The following is an 18,036-nucleotide window of genomic DNA, read 5'->3' as shown; positions in this document are numbered from 1 at the left end:
AGATGGCGGCGACCGCTGGCCGCACGGGGACCGTGGAGAAGTTTGTGCTTGCGGTCCGCATTCTCCACCGCAGCAACCGCACGGGCCTGACATACCCCCACGAAATGGCCCTTTTTGCCGCATCCCTTGCAGGTGGATGCGCGGGCCGGGCAGCGCTGGCGGGGGTGTTTGGCCTGCCCGCAAAAGTAGCAGCGGGGCCCCTCAGGGTTGCCAGGCCGCCTTGCAGCGCAGGCCTGTGGGGCGATGGGGGAAGTCTCGGGGACGGCTGCAGAGGGGTTCCACGCTGCCCAGGGGGCTGCTGCACGGTCGGGAACGTAAGCACGGGCGTTCCTGGAGGCCACGCCCAAGGAGCCTGCCTGAGACCCAGAGTGTCTTTTTCTAACAGTTGCTGGCGGATTTGTGAGGGTAGCATACCTGCCACGAAAGCGTCCCGGACTAAGAGTTCAGTGTGTTCGCTCGCCGAAACTTGCGAGCAGCTGCAGTTTCTCCCCAACACCAGGAGTGCACGGTAGAATTCTTCCAGCGATTCCCCAGGGGTTTGTTGCCTTGTTGCAAGCAGGTGCCGGGCATAGACCTGGTTTACCGGGCGAATATAGTGTCCTTTTAGCAGCTCTATTGCTGCATCGAAGTCTTCCGCTTCCTCGATGAGGGTGTAAATCTCCGGGCTCACCCTTGAGTGAAGGACTTGTAGTTTCTGCTCTCCTGTGGGTGTGTTTTCCGCCGTCCTGAGATACCCTTTAAAGCACGCGAGCCAGTGCTTGAAGATTGCCGCTGAGTTTGCCGCGTGGGGGCTGAGCTGCAGCACTCCGTCTTGATTCGGAGCTCCATTCTTTCTTCTTAAAAAACTAGCTTATTAAATTGATGCACGATCAATGACCACTAAAGCGAGGTTGTAGTCCAACTGAAGGCTTTAATAAGCTAGATATTTCCCCCAGCAGCTCAGGTACAGAATGAATGCTGCTGGGGCGGCACGGGTTCTTATACCCCGCCTAGCAGGGCGGAGCTACCATTCATCCTAACCAATCGAAAGCATACAGTTTCCACCAATGGTGCTCCAGCCTATCAGGTACCGTAATACCTGTAATATCACAGTGTCAAACGGCATTTCTGGGAAAAATACAGCGTCACCTCTGCCAGCATTTCAAGTTTGGGGCAGCCTCAAAGCTGGCGCCTGTCGTGTTGTGTTCTCTGCTCCATAGACGAACCAACATGGTTGCGGATGGTACAACTCAGTTTTATTACTAACAATATTTACAATGATAAACTGGTTTCTGTGGTTCGTTCATTACCCTCGAATCTGTGGACCTAGCCCGAACACTATCTTGGAGAAGCACTCAGCACATGGTGAATGTCTGAGTCGCTTGCTGTGAGCTCTGTGCCCTGAGCTGTCTCCTGCTGGAATGGACCGGAAGTGTCGTGTTCCCCGTTTTATAGTATGCTCTTGCCTGTGATTGGCTGTGGTGTTGTGTGTGTGTTGATTGGTCCGTTGATCTGTCCATCAGTATGTATGTATGTTTGCACCATGATGTTTACCTGAATATCATGACAGCACCCATTTGTGCTAACCATCTGTTTGCGCCGGCAAGGCTAGATACTACATTTGGTGTATGGAGAGAGAAAGGGCTGGAGAAAGTGGGTGATTTATTCTTGGAGGAGCTGTTTGCTAGTCTGGAGGAGCTGCAGGAGAAATTTAGGCTGTTAGGCCTGTCCATGTTTAGGTACCTCTAGGTGCGAAGCATTGTTAAGAGTTTGTTTTTTTCGGATTTCCCGGTAGTGCCGCCATAATCCTTACTGGAGAGAATTCCCTCCTTTAGGGGTCGGAGGAGGATAGTACATTCGGTATGTATGATAGGATCGTGGGGGAAGAGTTGAGTTTGGTGGAAGGGGTGAAGGCTAAATGGGTGGAGGAGTTGGGGCCAATACTGGAAGAGGGGGTATGGAGCGAGGGACTGCGGAGGGTGAATGCCTGATGCCCGGCCGCCAACCTAAAAATTGCGCGGGCAATGTAAAATTTCAGTCAATTTGACTTAATTGGCTAATTGTCAGCAGAGGCGCAGCCAACACCCGCTCACAGTTGCCAACCAAAATATCATGCAAGTGCGCAATGACGTCAGGACACGCTCCTGACCTCTTCTTGTACAATTTCACACAATTCCTGGTCGGGGCACACGCCCACCCAAGCAATGTTAAACTCTGGCCATGGTTTCCATGGCAGAATCTGTTGAAAGGATCTCTACAATCGAGATGAAAAATGTTTTCAACCTGGCCTCCACAAATCAAGCTGGAGGAGGCAGGGAAGAATGATCTTGAACTCATAAAAAAGGTCAACTAAACATCCCCAGGTAAGTGCTAATTTAAAATACCCCTGTCAAAACACAATTATTTACCACTGACAGGTCCAGTCATCTCTGTTCAGTAAATATGTCCAGAAGTGTCCTATTACACAATAACTCGCAACCACAAGGTCTGGGCCACGTAAATGAGGACTGATAAATATCCTAAAGAGCTGACAGGAAGAGAAATTCCTGTATTAGTGAGAGGCTACCTTGGGGCGGAAACAGAGATTTAAAACAGAGTCACATTCACAATAATTATGTTTATGAAGCGCTTGAAAGACAACTCAACCATGGCACATTAAGAATTAAAATTGAAATGTCCTCGGGCCATAGCTTTGGCTAATTCAACCAAGACGACCATTTTTTGGAGGCTTTGACTCATGTTGGGGTGCAATTGTCTGCCACCCCCCCCTCACATACTTTGCCTGAGCAATCATTCAAGAGTGAGCCCACACATTGATCCTGCCTTAATACAATGCCAAAATATACGTGCTTTCCAACAGGAGAAATTAGGTAATGATCAACGTGGAAACGCTGCTTGATGTTTCCCTCCCTAGTCCAGTGGGTCTTAACTGGTGTCATTACCTAACTCTGCACAGATCCTAAATGAAACCAGAGACTGTCTCTTCCAGACATCCTGCTTCAACAAACTGAGCAACACTACAATTTTCAAAGGGATTGCCTACCACAACTACACCTTTGTGTCCCCGCCCACCTACCCTGATACCTGCAGTAGGCACACTCTCAGAAATGGGCAACATCTGTGAGAGGGTGACCCTGTCCCAAATTCTCCTTTTAAAAGATAATTGGTTCCCACTTTGTACTTTCTCCCACAACTCCCTGCCAACAGTTACATACTTGATATTGGTCATCCACTTTATAGAGAATCCCAGGCAAAAGGTGCAACATACCCATCTTTAAAACAACCAATTTTAAGGCTAATGCACCTCACCATTGTGTTGCCACAGATTTTGCTTTTAAACCTGATTATATAAAATCTTTAATCAAATACAGAAAAAGCCCGAAACAATCAATAGGTGAGACAGAATCTGTGGAGAAATAGAAATCGGCCAACTGATGGTTCAAGTTTTAACACCCTCTGGGGCCAGATTTTCCTCTTCGGGATGGGAAGCTGGGTAGCTCAAGTCAGGCAATTTCCCAACTCGGCAGACCCACCTTGGTAGGTAATGTTTCACTCCAGGAAGCAAATCAGAGATTGCCACAGGGGCGGACAAGTGCCAAGGCAGGCTGTTTAAAAGGGCCAGTCTCAGTTCTCTCGGGCTTCAACCCAGTTGTTTGTTTATACTATATGCCTTCTGGCCCTCACCTCTCACACCCCCTTACCCTTCACCCATTCGTCATGCGCCTCCATGCCAACAAATGCTGCTGCCCACCTCCAGTGGCCCCTCATACAATCTATGCCAACTCATCCAGAATACACTCTGTACAGAAGCAATGAATCCTACAATAAAATGGCCTGTGTGGAACTGCTTAAAAAAATGCCAATTCATAAATTTATTTTAAACTAAACCGCTATCGCTACACGCCATGAGAGAGTCAAATAACCAGACCTTTAAAGTATCAATAACAGAAGATATAAACATTTAACATCTTGTTATCTTGTACAATTAAACATAGAGCCATTGAGAAAAGAGATCACAGAGAAAATAGCTTATTATAACTTAAAAATGTGACAATCCTCTGCACCTGTATCAACAAATTCACTCACACAATCCCTTTATGAGTCTGGACTCTCAAGTGGTTTGGCTGAGTTGACATGGAGGGTGTGAGGGACCTTTAGTTGAGTAGAGATGCATGTGTTGGAGTTCAGGGGGCAATGGAGCATGGAGTAGACATGGGGGGTGGGGGGCAGGGTGGTATGGGTAAAATCTTTTGAACATAGCTTTCAAAAGGTTCCTCAATCCAGACTGTCGTGACACATCTGAGACCCGTGAACCATGGGTCAGGAAGAAGCTGGCCCAACTTGTGAAAATTGCGGAGGGGTAAGAGAACCAAAATGGAGCTGACCAGATCAGGAGTGCTGGGTGTGGGGTCTCTACCCGTATACAGCGCCAGCAAAAATGTGGAGTGCCAGTAATGGGGGCAGCAATCCAAATATTGGGTCATATCTGCCATTTTAAAATCCCCCGCCTCTGCCCTGATGCAATCGGAGGCATGAAAATCCAACACCCTGCCTCAGACCTGCTGAGTAACTCTAGTTTTTTCTGTTTTTCGTGGAATCATACAATCCTTACAGTGGAGAAGGAGGCCATTTGGCCCATCGAGTCTGCACCAATCCTCTGAAAGTGCACCCTTCCTAGCCCACTACCTTACCCTATACCTGGAACCCTAACCAACCTTTGGTCACTCAGGGACAATTTAGCATGGCCAATCCACCTAACCTGCACATCTTTGGACTTTGGGAGGAAACCAGAGCAGACACAGGGAGAATGCGCAAACCCCACGCAGACAAGTCACCGAAGATCGGAATCAAACCCTGGTCCCTGGCACTGTGAGGCAGCAGTGCTAACCACTGTGCCACCGTGCTGCCCCCTTTCAGTTTTACAGTATCTACTATATTTTGCTATTTGTCTATATATATTCTTTCCCCTTAAACTGAGAGTAGCAGATGTCAGTCTAGACATGATATTACAGTGGATTTGTATCTACAAATAAACACTTCAATCCTATTATATGAGATTAAGCAGTTTCTGGATAGGTGGGTCCCTATTGGTATAATCGTATACCTCTGAGTTAGGAATTTAGAATCTAAACTGCTCTTGTAATGGTGAAATACAGACTTTTTCTTTCAAAAAGAAATGGATCATTCTAATGCTCATCAAAGCAAGGAATGTTTGCATAGAGAAATGGGATACATTCCCACTTTAGGCATCCAGTGTCGGCATCAAGCACTTTCAGGTCAGGCTCTGGTGCAGCAGCCAGTTACAGAGTCAATATATCTTTACTCTGTCCTAACAAAGTATCTAGCTCAAGCCCAGACCTAGCCTCTGAAACACATTCGCTACTGCACCAGTATGATATTTCCACTAGCCTGTCCTCTTTCTAAGAGACTTTGTGCTGTAAATCCACAGGTCACCAGGAATCAGGTTTGGATTTAAAAACCCAAAATGCCACAAATACTCCATTCTGACAAAAGGTCACCAGGCTAAAGTGTCCACTCTGTTACTCTCCCCACAAATGCTTTCTGACCTGCTGAGTGTTTCCAGCATTTTCTGTTTTTATTTCCGATTTCAAGCATCAGCGATGCTTTTCCATTAGGTCTTGATTGTTCAAATGTTTTCACATGGATAACATAAGAGGCGGCAGAGAGAGGACTCTTACCCCATCAGTCAGAGTTGTGTTTACACTCATTCCAAAGTTAAAAGGGAATGTATTTTAATCTAAGCACCATTGAATCTCCCAGCATTGATACAGTTCTACTTTAGGAACCTTTTATGAAGGTATTCCTGGGACCGGAGCATATTTAGTATTTATTGAGCACCTTTAAAGTAATAAAACATCACAATGTGCTTTAAAGAAGTGTTATAACACAACATTTGACATAATTTATTAATCCCCTTGCAGTTATATCAGCAGCCTGTTCTTGTTACTTAAGATTGATATATTATTCAAAGTTTACTCAATTTTCTCCTTGTCCTTCACCCCCCCCCCACCCCCCCCCCCCCCCCCCCACCCCCACCACCACCACACCCCCTTCACCAGAGAGGACCGGGAGGTGAAGTCAGGAAGATGCAAGAAGTGAGTGAGACAAAAGAAATGCAGTAATTTAGGAGAGACAATTAAAAGTAGAAAGGGATTTCAGCAAAGAATGGAGCAACTAGTTTCTCGTCAATTCACAGGAATACATTGGAAAGGCGATTCCACAATCCCCAACTGGAATTGACCTTTGTATGTTCAGAAATTCTGGCCTGAATTTTATTCCAGGGTGTGGCACAATCAATTACTCATGAGTCGAGAAGTGATGAAGTCAATCGAGGCTTTATTAAGCAAGACTTGTTCCCCAGCAGCTCAGTTACAGAATGCGGCTGCTGGGAGAACCCGGGCTCTTATACTCCGCATTACTGGGTGGAGCCAGCAGGCGGCAGATCCAATCAGGACCCAGTGTCTGTCTACCAATAGCCTCTCGGCATCACAGGTACCGTACTACCCCTAATACATACCACCACACAGGGTCCCATCCCAATTGCAAGCTGAACCCAGATGCGGCTGTGGCAGGTCCCTCCATAAGATTTTCAAGGCAGCAACCTCTGGCGCCTGGTCCAATTAAGGACAGCAGATGGACACTGCAGCTGGGAGCACCCAAAGCTGTGGGTGATAAGCAGATCCACTGGAAAAAGTGGAGGACGCTGATCTTAAGATAGGGCACCTCATCTCCCTTCATCCCCTTAACCCTGCTACCTCCGCTACCCTGCTAACCACCACTACTCCCAGCTCCCCCTGTTACAACCTTACCGCCACCGCAACCACCACCACTCCCTAGCCTCCACAGCCCCACTACCCTCTAATACCCGCTTCCCCAAATCCCCACTACCTTTAACCCCGCCATCCCTTATCCCTGATACCCCAGCCCCATATTATACCCTTAGCCGCCTGTTACCCCCAACCCCACTACCCGAACTCCCTTTTACCCCCTAAACCCCTGTTACCCCCTAAACCTCTGTTACTCCCATTCCCGCTACCCCAACCCCATGTTACCCCAATGCCCTATTACCCCCAAAATCCCTGTTATCCCTAAACCCCTTTTAGCCCCAGTCCCCACTATCCCTAACCCATGTTACCCCCAAACCCTCAGTACCCCCAACCCCTGCTATCCTCTAACTCCCCACTAACCCTCCCCCCTAACCCCCCGCCATTCCACTACTCTATACCTGCAGCCGGAATGCCGCCATGATCCCTCCTGGCAGGAGATGCTGACATTCCTGCCTCCAAACCCGCTCCAGCTCGGGATGAAACCCCAACACTGAGCATGCAAGCTAAGATTCTATTGGACAGTAAAATCCATGTGTTTCTAGGTCGCACTCCCAGCAAAGTATCATTTCTCGCTGAGAGCACCAGACCTTGGAAATATGCATACAGAAAATTACAGTGGAGATTGTGACAGTCAGAACTAACTGCTCACAGTGTGTTGTCCACATAACACATTGTGTGGATCACCTAGCCTGTGCAACAACTGGTTAATCCCGTGTAAAACACACAGCAGGCCTGTGTCACCTTGACTTTGAAAAAGAACTCCAGTTTGTAACTCATTGCAGACGTGTATAACTTATCTTTAATTTGAACAGAATGTGGATCAAGAGAAAACGCTTCAGGGTTCACCATCTTCGCCTGTTAGCCCAGAGAGACCCACAGCACCAAATCTGGTAGGAATCTCAGAAACTGAGGTATTGCCAACTCTGTCCAGCTTTAACTGAATATCACGTCAAGTCTTATTCCTATGGAGTCATAGAGATTTTACAGTTAGGAAACAGACCCATCGTGTCCGCAGACTCCATATGGAGTGAGACTCTCATTTTGGTTTTAATTGTCAGCTACTTCTATCTACTCAATGTCCAGAGTTTGAAAGTCCTGGGTATTCTATCTCATTGTGAATCTGTCATGCTGACAGTTCTACTCAAAATTTGTAGAACTATGTCTTACCTATAAACATAGGAGCTAGGAGCCCACTCGGCCCTTTCAACTTGCTGTTCAATAAAATCATAACTGACCCAGCTGTAACCTCCTGCCTACCCCCAGAACCCCCCCCTCCCCAGGTTAATCCACAATCTATCTACCTTTGCTTTAAAAAAACATTTCAAAGACTCTGCTTCCACTGCCTTTAGAGGATGAGTTCCATAGACTAACCTCCCGCTGAGGAAAAATAATGGGCTGGATTCTTCAAAACGCCAGCCTAAAAGCGCAGGCGTTTCACTCTGGACTTTCCTTAAGAAAGTCTTGAGTGATTCTCCTCCCTGCAGGGGGCTGGCAGGGCCCTGGAGAGCTTCTCGCAGCTCTGGCTGCAGATAGGTGGCCCCACACTTCCGGTCGGGAACCCGCGCATGGGCATGGCGGCGGCCTGCAGCAGCGGCGCCGTGCGAAATGGCAGACTCACACCACGGACCGTCACCAAAAATGTAGGCTCCCCCAAAATCCCGCGTGCCTGCCCCCCACCAGGGCAGCCATGGACTGAGTCCGCAGCCGCCACCCGAGGTTCCCGGCGGCCGATATGTGGTTAGAACCATGCCGTCGGGAACTCAGCCAGTTTTGCCTGGAGAATTGTGGGGGAGCCTCTGTCAATGGCGCAGATAGCGCGTGAGCAACTCCTGAGCGATTCCGGAGAATCGCTTCAGCGGCGCCAGTCCCAATTTCTGGGTAAATGGCCATTCTCCACCCCCGCGCCGAACGCGTTTTCGGCGCGGAGACTCGGACAATCCAGCCCAGTCTCCTCGGGCGGATTCTCCCCTATCCAGCGGCTCGGAGGGTTCCGGCGTAATGGAGTGGCGGGAAACACTCCAGCGTCGGGCAGCCCCAAAGGTGCGGAAGTCTCCGCACCTTTAGGAGCCAAGCCCTCACCTTGAGGGGCTTGGCCCGCGCCGGAGTGGTTTCTGCTCCACTGGCTGGCGGGCAGGTCTTTGGCGCCACGCCAGGCAGGGCCGAAAGGACTTCGCCGGCCTGCGTAGGCCCACGCATGCCATCAGCAGCTGCTGACATCATCCCCGTGCATACACAGGGAAGGTTGACTCTTCCGGCTCCGCAGTAGTGAAGATGACAGCGAAGGCGGAAGAAAAAGAGTGCCCCCACGGCACAGGCCCGCCCGCGGATCGGTGGGCCCCGATCGCAGGCCAGGCCACCGTGGGGGCACCCCCCCGGGGCCAGATCGCACCGCGCCCCACCCAGGACCCTGGAGCCCGCCCACGCCGCATTGTCCCGCCGTTCAAAAGGTGGTTCAATTCACGCCGGCTGGCGTGGGTTGACAGTGGCGGGACTTCGGCCCATCGCGGACCGGAGCATCGCCGGGGGATTTCCACTGGCGCGGCGCGATTCCCGCCCCCGCCGAATCTCCGGTGGCGGAGAATTCGGGACACGGCGGGGGCGGGATTCATGCCAGCCCCCGGCGATTCTCCGACCCGGCAGGGAGTCGGAGGATCCCACCCCTGATCTCCGTTTCAAATGGACGATCCTTTACTTTACAATGGCCCCCGAGGTCTAGATTCTCCCACAAGAGGAAACACCCTCTCCACATCCACCCTGTCAATACCCCTCAGGATCTGATATGTCTCATGAAAAACCAGGTCAAAATTGAAAACAGGCGCTTTTGCTAGAATGCTGCCCATATTCTATTATATTCTATTATCCAAGGTCCTCCTTAATAATAATGTGACATGACAGAGCAGCTGCAGTCAGTGTCCATGAGATTATTGATCCGAACCGGGGCAGATCTATTTCATGGGACTGGTTTGTTGAAATCTTCAAATGAACGAGAAACAGTGGGAGAAGCCCTAAAGCTAACTATTAATTGTTTTAAGGCGAAGTCTGTATCAGGGAACAAGTCTGATTTTTGAACATTAATTCGTTGGAAGAATGCGCTTCCCGATGAAGTTTGTGCAATGGGCTGTAGAGGTCTGAGGGTGCGGAGAAGGGCTTCGAGGTTAACATCTGCACCAACATAGCCTCACGTGAGCCCTTCCCCTCAAACTGAATGAGGGATCCTTCACAGACGCTGCAGAGAGCCTAACGGAAGCACACGCCCTCCACCTCACCCTGGGGTGGATTTATTTGTCCTGTCAGAGGAGCCTCAGATAAGAGCTGCCGGGTGGGTGAGGCGATGTCATTTGGCGACTGGGCTGTTTAGCTGGCTAAGCTGAAGCAGTGATATAATGGCACTTTACTGTGTGCGGGCCAAAGTCACCCTGGCCTGTCAATGCTGCAGGGGACCCCAGGCAGAAGCACGGGACCCCGGCCAGCCTCAGAAGTAAGATTAAACTCTTCTATTCGTTTATAAAGCAGATTAATACAGGTAACTAATACAGAAAATTCCCATTTACAATTATAGGGATTTTCACAGTAACTTTATTGCAGTGTTAGTGTCAGCCTACTTGTGACACTAATAAAGATTATTATTACTTTGAGTCATTGAATTAAAGCGAAACGTTTAAAGTCAGTGTAATCGTGTTAACTAACAGGAACGACTACTAATTTTAATAGATCTGTTCAATTCTTGAAAACCAAAACAAATTAAAGGTCCAGTAAGAAGTCTTACAACCAGGTTAAAGGTCAGCTAAGAAGCCTAAATTACCTTTAACTTCCAATAATATGCGGGTTAAGTATTACAATAATAAGTTCTCTGGCATTCTGCGTTTACAGGATTGTCCGGAATTGTGCAATGCTCCCATTTAAAAACTGCAGGAATGGAGATGTGTTCCTTTCCTGGGTTAGTTTTCTTCAGCCTTACCCAGTTAACATTAGCCGCCGTTTTCCTTTGCTTCTGTGTGCGCAGTTCCTCCGCGTTGTGGAGACCCTGGATGATGACAGCCAGAGACATGGAAAAACAGAGGCAGAGCTCGGTAAGAAAGAGGTTCTCGTGTCCCTACCTGTCCGCTCTGACTCACCTGAACTGGCAGGGAAAATGCACGGAGGCGCTTTCCATTGAGCTGCTGCCACCTATTATTGGAAGTTCACACAAGGGGAGGTTTCGCATGAGATTCCATATATAGCAAGTACAAAAAAACCAAAAACGGGATTCCGGAAAAAACCCCACAGCACGCCTGTCGATGTCGTTTTATTATAACTGCAAAATCTATGTTTTCACTTTCAAATAGCCGTTCATAGTGTCCTTATCAATCATTCATTGTTTGTATGTCTAAATATACCCAGCATTTTTGTTCGGGGACCCGGTCTCGCCAACTTGACCAAACGTTTTGTGAAGGTTATGATGTTGGTGGCTGATGGAAGCCAGTAGATGTTGTGTAGCTAGATCTTCAAATACCCTGATAAAGAGTTACACTCCAGGGTACTAGGTAAGGTTACATCTTGTGATATTCCATTCCACCACAACATTTAGGTTAAATAAAGGATTAATTGAATTCACAAATGCAGAGGGCAGTTCTCTATGAGAGTCAATCAGTAACGGAGGCCATCAGGGGTCAGCGTTTTATTTTGTGAAATGTTGCCCTTTCCCACCTTTATCACCGGTCTGGATAAATGCACTCGGGAATGATTGGAATTGTGTGGGATAATGCAAATACATTGAGGAGTGAGGACCTAGGATCTGGGGAATGGACCTGTATAAATGTCTTTTCACATAAACAGGGGGAGTATGATGCACTTGAGCAAGGGCAGCAGTATGTTTACATTGTGCAGGGATACATAGTGGAGTTTACTGAGCAACGTAAGAACCCGGAGTTATACTTCATGAATTCTTGAAGATCCATGATCATTGTAGCAAGAGTGTTGAAAAAGCAAATGTGATGTGCTGCCGGGACAATTCGATTATAAAACTGGAATCAAACCTTGCCTGGCATGAACCCTTGCTCGATCTGCATCGAGCATTGTGTCCAATTTGATCCTCACACATAGTGGATGATGTCAGAGACTAGAAACAAATGTCAGGGGCAATGCGTTTGATTGATACCTCGTTTAAGAGACTTTAGTTCCAAGAACATAAAAGGAAGAAGAAATCGGATCAGGAATGGGCCACCCGATCCCCACGTGCCTGCCCCGCCATTCCCTACAATAATGGCTTTCCCCCTCCACAAACTTGATTCCTTCAGAGACCAAAAACCTTCCAATTTCAATGGAGCATTCACGACTCTCTGAGATAGAACATGTCAAAGATTCACTACTCTCTGATTGAAGACATTTCAGTCCTAAATGGTTGACCAATGACTCTGAAGAAGCGTGTCATCGTGTTTCTCTCACCAGAAACTGCCAGGCCTGTTGAGATTTTACCAGCATTTTCTATTTTTATACTGATTCTGGACTGTGCTCCCGGCTTCTAGATTCCTCAGCCAGATGCTGAGGTTTTTACTTTGAAAACAATACATAAACTTGTGGGGATATAATTGAGATCTTAATATACCTAAGGGATTCAGTTCTGTCACGTGGAACAGTTTATTTAAGCTAAATTGACAAGGGATCACCAGTTAGGAACGCAGAGAGTTAGGTTAGATGTCAGGAAGTACTTATTCTCAGAGATTTGTGGCAATGGGTTGTCAGTTTGTACAATACTGTGTGTGGGCCTATTACAATTATTCAGAAAAGGGGTCGGCAAGTTCTTGTAAGGAAAACACATCTCGAGCTTTAGAAGGAAAGTTGGTTGACAAAGATTAGGAAAACTGTAATCTCCCTGGAACTTGCTCGATTGCCTTCGCAGGTTAGAGAGGAATTTTGCAGCATTTCCCCCCTAAATTAGCCAAGGAATTTCTCTTGCATTGTCTGCCTCTCTCAGGAGAATGAATGGTTCCAGGCTTTTTATTGGAGGGAATAGGATAAATTGAGTAAGGTTTGCCGTGTGTGTAGGTTGCACCATGTTCAAACTGGACAAATTCATGGGCCAGCTGTTTTAGAGTCAATGAGTCATACAGCACAGAAAAAGCCCTTCGGGCCATCGAGTCTGCGCCAGTCAGAAACAACCACCTCACCATTCTAATCCCATTCGGTCCATAGCCTTGTGTGCCTTGGGATCCTGTCCCTTATATATTCTTCTATATATTCTTCTTATTCCTGTCCCTTTTTATATATTCATATTTCTACCATGTATATCAAGTAATTGTATTGGTATTTCTGTGTATATTCAACATTTTATTCTTCCACCTTATTACTTGTCAATAAAATAAATGCTCCTGTTTCAAACACTTCACTCCGGGACCATAGATTCTAAAGACAACGGAGATCTCTTGTAATTTAGATCCATGCATTAATACAGCAAGAATAGCCCATTAGAAAGATCAAACTCCCGCCCCATCACAGTCAGTCAATGAAGGTGAAGGATACAAGCCCTCAGCCATCTCCCATTTGAGGAAGAAATGTTTTCCCTCAATATTTACAATTTCATTGTTTAACCTTCAGTGACTTTTTCAGATTGAATGAAAAGTTTGCATGGACGTTTATAATGAAAAAAGATCGATTTAAATGTGATGACAGGCAATAGTGGTTGTAGTCAGGAATGGTGCGTGCAGACAGAGGTGTTTTAATAAGATGTATATCTCAAAGACCAAAGGTGGACAGTACAGTAGTTAGCACTGTTGCTTCACAGTTCCAGGATCCTAGGTTCGAATCCCGACTGGGTCACTGTCTGTGCAGGGTCTGCACGTTCTCCCGTGTCTGCGTGGGTTTCCTCCCACAGTCCAAAAATGTGCAGGTTAGGTGGATTGGCTATGTTAAATTGCCCTTAGTGTCCAAAAAGGTTAGGTGGGGTTACTGAGTTTAGGGATAGGTTGGAAGTGTGAGTTTAAATGGGGTGTTCTTTCCAAGGGCCGGTGCAGATTCGATGGGCCGAATGGCCTCCTTCAGCACTGTAAATTCTATGATTATACTGCAACATTAGCGGGACTACAAACTTTCAAGAATCTTCACAGAAAGGTAGTTGAACAGATACAGAAAGCAGATTAATCAAAAGGAAGCATGGGGGAGGGGGTCAAAACATAGAGTACCGACTGTTTGGTAATAATGAAATGAGAGGACACCCAATACGCTAGAGTTAGGTGGGACGAGACTGTGGAGAGATTTGGGAAGGAGGGCAAGGATTTCCTCTTGGCTTCAGGCACACACAGCGAGAAAGGGACTTGGGAGAAAGAAAGCACGACCAAATTGAAGTAGTTCCTGTCAGCGAGTTAGTTTCAGTGGAAACCAGTCACTTCATACCATGGTGCATTCTACTTGTATATCAACTGGGCACGCATTTCTTCAAGATTTACCCCACGGGCTAAAGTGTGCACGCAGAGCAATTGTTTTTAGGCGCTTTTGATCATGTGCGTTCAGTTGTTCGTGTCTAACGGTGTGTTCCAATGTTCATAATTAACCATTATTTTTTCCCAATAAGTAATATTATTTTCTACTCCATACAGTTCGGTTCTGGGAGTTCCCCTGAGACTAGGAAATCCTTGGGATTTCAGCACCCAGTCAGGTGAGTAACAACCACAAAACATTCCTGCTCCTGCTGTCAAGTTCTGCCTGCAGTTTTCATTGCAAAGATTTTTTTTACAATGATTGGTAGCCACCAAGGTACATACCGGCATTTTTCTGTCCAATGTAAGACAATAATGCATGTTAAATTTAGGACTAGTAAATGCCGGTTTTGCAAATCACTATATTATTGAGACAATTATCTGCAACAACAAAAAAATCAATGCAGATTGCTTTCAATGAATCTCATTCTCGTGTTTGATGTTCCAGGCTGTATCTACCCAGGTCCAAAGCTGAACATTACCTGCATCACATGGGAGAAAAGGTTCTAGCGAGCTTCCCTGTCCAGGCAACAATTCATTTCTATAATGATGATTCAGATACTGAGGAGGAGGAGGAGGAGTTCGTGTCCTGTGGCTCGGAATCAGAAAATGCTCCGGAAACAAGAGGAATGTTTTGGAAACAGTGAAGAGAGTCAGAGGAGGAGACGGGTCAGCTTCAAAGCGGAAACGCTTGCCTTGCCAAAGTGATACCACAACAAACTACAGACCAACACAGCCCCTCTACTCTCTATATTCAATTGTAGCTGTAACTTAGACCGGGCCAATTCGATATTTGTATTTATCACTGCAAGGAAATGACAATTTTGCACTGTTGTGGATGTATATATGAATATATTTTGTACAGTTTATTTTATTACTGTGAGAATTAAATAAATAAATAAACCTTTCATGTAGGGATCAAATTTGTCGAAACGGATTCTACTAAGCACAGTGACTTTCTAAACCAGTCTATTATCTAATTAACACAATTTATAACGTGTTAGCTGGTATGAAATGACGTGTGTATGTCAGTGACTGTAGGTGGTGCAATAGACTCAAATACCATTCATTTACAGCCAGAGTCTGAGTGTGAATCCTGCTGAAAAGGTTAATGTAAGGCAGCATCCATTCGATGTAATGCTTTTCTACAGTCTGAAAATACTGGAAAATTGAGCCGTTTTCCAGTGCATCCACTGTGACAAGTTGCTAAGCCGGATGTGATGGTGCCTTACTGAGTGTTCCAATTCTGTGGCAACATCCGTTTTTTCCATGCATGTTACCATGCACATGGAGGTTCTCCAAATGAGTGTTCCGACGTAGTGCCATTCCCCTGCCTTTTTCCCTAACTTTTACCTGCGCATTGTTTCTATTCAAATAATCATCCAATGACCCCTTGAATGCCTGAAGTAAACATGCCTTTGCCACACTTCCAGGCAATGCATTGCAGACCCCAACACACGCTGTGTGAAAACGTTTTTTCTCACATCGTATTTGCTTCTTTGTAAATCACTATAAATCTGGGTCCTCTGGTTATCCGCCTTCTTTTTCTGAGTGGGAATAGTTTCTCCCAGTCTACTCTGTCTAACCCCCTCATGATTTTGAACATCTCTGTCAAATCTCCTTTTAAACTTCTCTCCAAGAACAGTCCCAACTTCTCCAATTTATCTTCATAACTGAAGTTTCTCATCCCTGGAACCATTCTTGTCAACTCTTCTTCCAATGCATTCACATCCTTCCTAAAGCGTGGCACCAGAACTGTGCACAATAATCCAGCTGAGGTCTAACTAGTGTCTTATACAAGTTCAGCATAACCTCCTTGCTCTTGTACACTATGCCACTATTGATAAAGCCCAGGGTACTATTTGCTTTATTAACCACTCTCACCACCTATCCTGACACATTTAATGACTTCTGCACATATCCACCCAGATCCCTCTGCTCCTGCACACCCTTTAGAATTTACCTCTTATTTTATATTGTCTCTTCATGTTCTTCCTACTAAAACGAATCACCTCACATTTGTCCATATTGAACTTCATCTGCCCCTTATTTGCCCATTCCACAAATTGTCTATGTCTTTTTAAAGTTCAAGTTACATTGCAATCAGAAACTATGGTAGATGCATTCTTTCCATCATATGGCTGCACAGGAATCTCTCCTGCTCTTACCACCTGCGAATGGCATGAGTTGGAAGGATTGGCTGATTGATACACAGCCTATTTGGCCATGTCATGAATGCTCCTTCCTTGGTCATCAAGTCCTTGAGTGGACTCAAACGTGGAGCTTCTGGCTCAGAGGCAGGGATGCTACCCACGGCACCACAATACCACATAAGTCAGGTATAACAGGGGTCAAATGCAAAGCAACTCTTCCCTCATCATTCAGCACTACACTGACAGGCCCAAATACATTTGGTATTTCTATCATTTATAGGATTTGTCCTTGTGGCCTCTGAGCAAAAAAATGTACTTATATACATGGAGTTTAATCACAACAACTTCATAGATTTTTCAATAACTAATTTTAAAGTCAGACAAAATGTCACCAATTTGAGCAAAATACAGTGGATGCTCGAATCTGAAACAAGAACAGAGGATGCTGGGAACACTCAGCAGGTCTGGAAGTATCTTAGTGGAGAGAAAGTAGAGTTAACCTTTCTGACAAAGAGCCAAAAGGACTCCAAACGTTAACTCTGTTCCCACTCTTTACAGAGATTGCCAGGCCTGCTGGTTTTTCCAATATCCTCTGTTCTTGTTTCACCAATTTCTCTTGCATAATTTAAATCTACCACCCAGAGGTCAAAGAATAGTGTTCTAACTAGCTGTGTCACCATTTCCTGAATGTTTGTGCCATATATAGTTTAAATATCTTTAATAAATACAGTAGTTATTGACTTAATATATCATTAAATTTGAAGCTAAAGACTACTGCAGTTATCAAAATAAGTAAGTTGGCATTTAATTTTAGTGTCTTTCATCCTGAATGTGATAACTGCAGCCCCAGCTGCAGTTAACTTCCAACAATCTCATCCATTTGGCCATTTTTTCCATGAATGGAGCTATACAGTGACAAATGGCAAAATGCTTGACTATTTGTGCATCACAACAACACCTATTCTGTCCATATCCATAACTACGCCCACCTCCATCAATGCACACACACAAACTTTCCAGAAAGAGTCATTTGTTATGAATAAGGATACAGAACGTTTATTTAATCTTCCAAGAACCTGCTTCTTTCAGTTGTATTTTAATTGATCTGTATTTTCTGAAGTGCATTGAACAACAGTATGGTTAGTGACCATTGATGCATACACTAATCACAGAGAGTTAACGTGCCAGTATAGGGGGCATGGTTGCACAGTGGTTAGCACTGCTACCTCACAGCACCAGGAACCCGGGTTCAATTGGGGCCTTGGGTCACTATCTGTGTGGAGTTTGTACGTTCTCCCCGTGTGTGCGTGGGTTTTCTCCAGGTGCTCCGGTTTCCTCCCACAGTCCAAAGATGTGTGGGTTAAGCAGATTGGCCATGCTAAATTGCCGCATTTGTCTAGGGATGTGCGGTTTAGGTTATGGGGTGTGTGGGTGGGGAAGTAGACATGGGTAGAGTGTCCTGAGAAAGGGTCTCCTAGGTATTCTATGATTCTATGAAATGAAGTATGACTTTATGACAAAGTGATTGGAATTTAAGAATAATGAAAACTTATTGCTAATGTATAGGCCTTGTTGAGATTATACCTGGATTATTGTGTACATATC

General features: G+C 46.0%; 2 protein-coding genes across 2 annotated transcripts in view; one reads left to right on the top strand and one right to left on the bottom strand.

Moving 5' to 3' along the window:
* hlcs (holocarboxylase synthetase (biotin-(proprionyl-CoA-carboxylase (ATP-hydrolysing)) ligase)) overlaps positions 1–10,891 on the bottom strand; it is a 187,955-nt gene extending 177,064 nt beyond the window's left edge. The window contains exon 1 of the mRNA XM_072513331.1: positions 10,786–10,891. Coding sequence (XP_072369432.1) covers positions 10,786–10,875 — 90 coding nt within the window. The 5' untranslated portion in view covers positions 10,876–10,891. The remainder of the gene's footprint in view (positions 1–10,785) is intronic.
* On the top strand, positions 10,132–15,784 carry ripply3 (ripply transcriptional repressor 3). Its single transcript, XM_072513333.1, has 4 exons — positions 10,132–10,305; positions 10,831–10,897; positions 14,399–14,457; positions 14,727–15,784. Exons 1-4 carry the CDS (start codon positions 10,211–10,213, stop codon positions 14,923–14,925), a joined length of 420 nt encoding a protein of 139 aa, XP_072369434.1. The 5' UTR covers positions 10,132–10,210; the 3' UTR covers positions 14,926–15,784.
* Positions 15,785–18,036: the final 2,252 nt, after the last annotated feature.

The sequence above is a fragment of the Scyliorhinus torazame genome, chromosome 8, assembly GCF_047496885.1.
Source record: "Scyliorhinus torazame isolate Kashiwa2021f chromosome 8, sScyTor2.1, whole genome shotgun sequence".
NCBI lineage: Eukaryota > Metazoa > Chordata > Chondrichthyes > Carcharhiniformes > Scyliorhinidae > Scyliorhinus > Scyliorhinus torazame.
This window is presented reverse-complemented; position numbering and strand designations above follow the sequence as displayed.

Bases quoted from the DNA above. Each gene is read 5' to 3' on its own strand.
- ripply3 (XM_072513333.1), top strand. From the start codon at position 10,211: ATGGCACTTTACTGTGTGCGGGCCAAAGTCACCCTGGCCTGTCAATGC. The intron at 10,306-10,830 runs GTAAGATTAAAC...CTGTGTGCGCAG, and splicing joins GACCCCGGCCAGCCTCAGAA to TTCCTCCGCGTTGTGGAGAC. The intron at 14,458-14,726 runs GTGAGTAACAAC...TTGATGTTCCAG, and splicing joins GGATTTCAGCACCCAGTCAG to GCTGTATCTACCCAGGTCCA.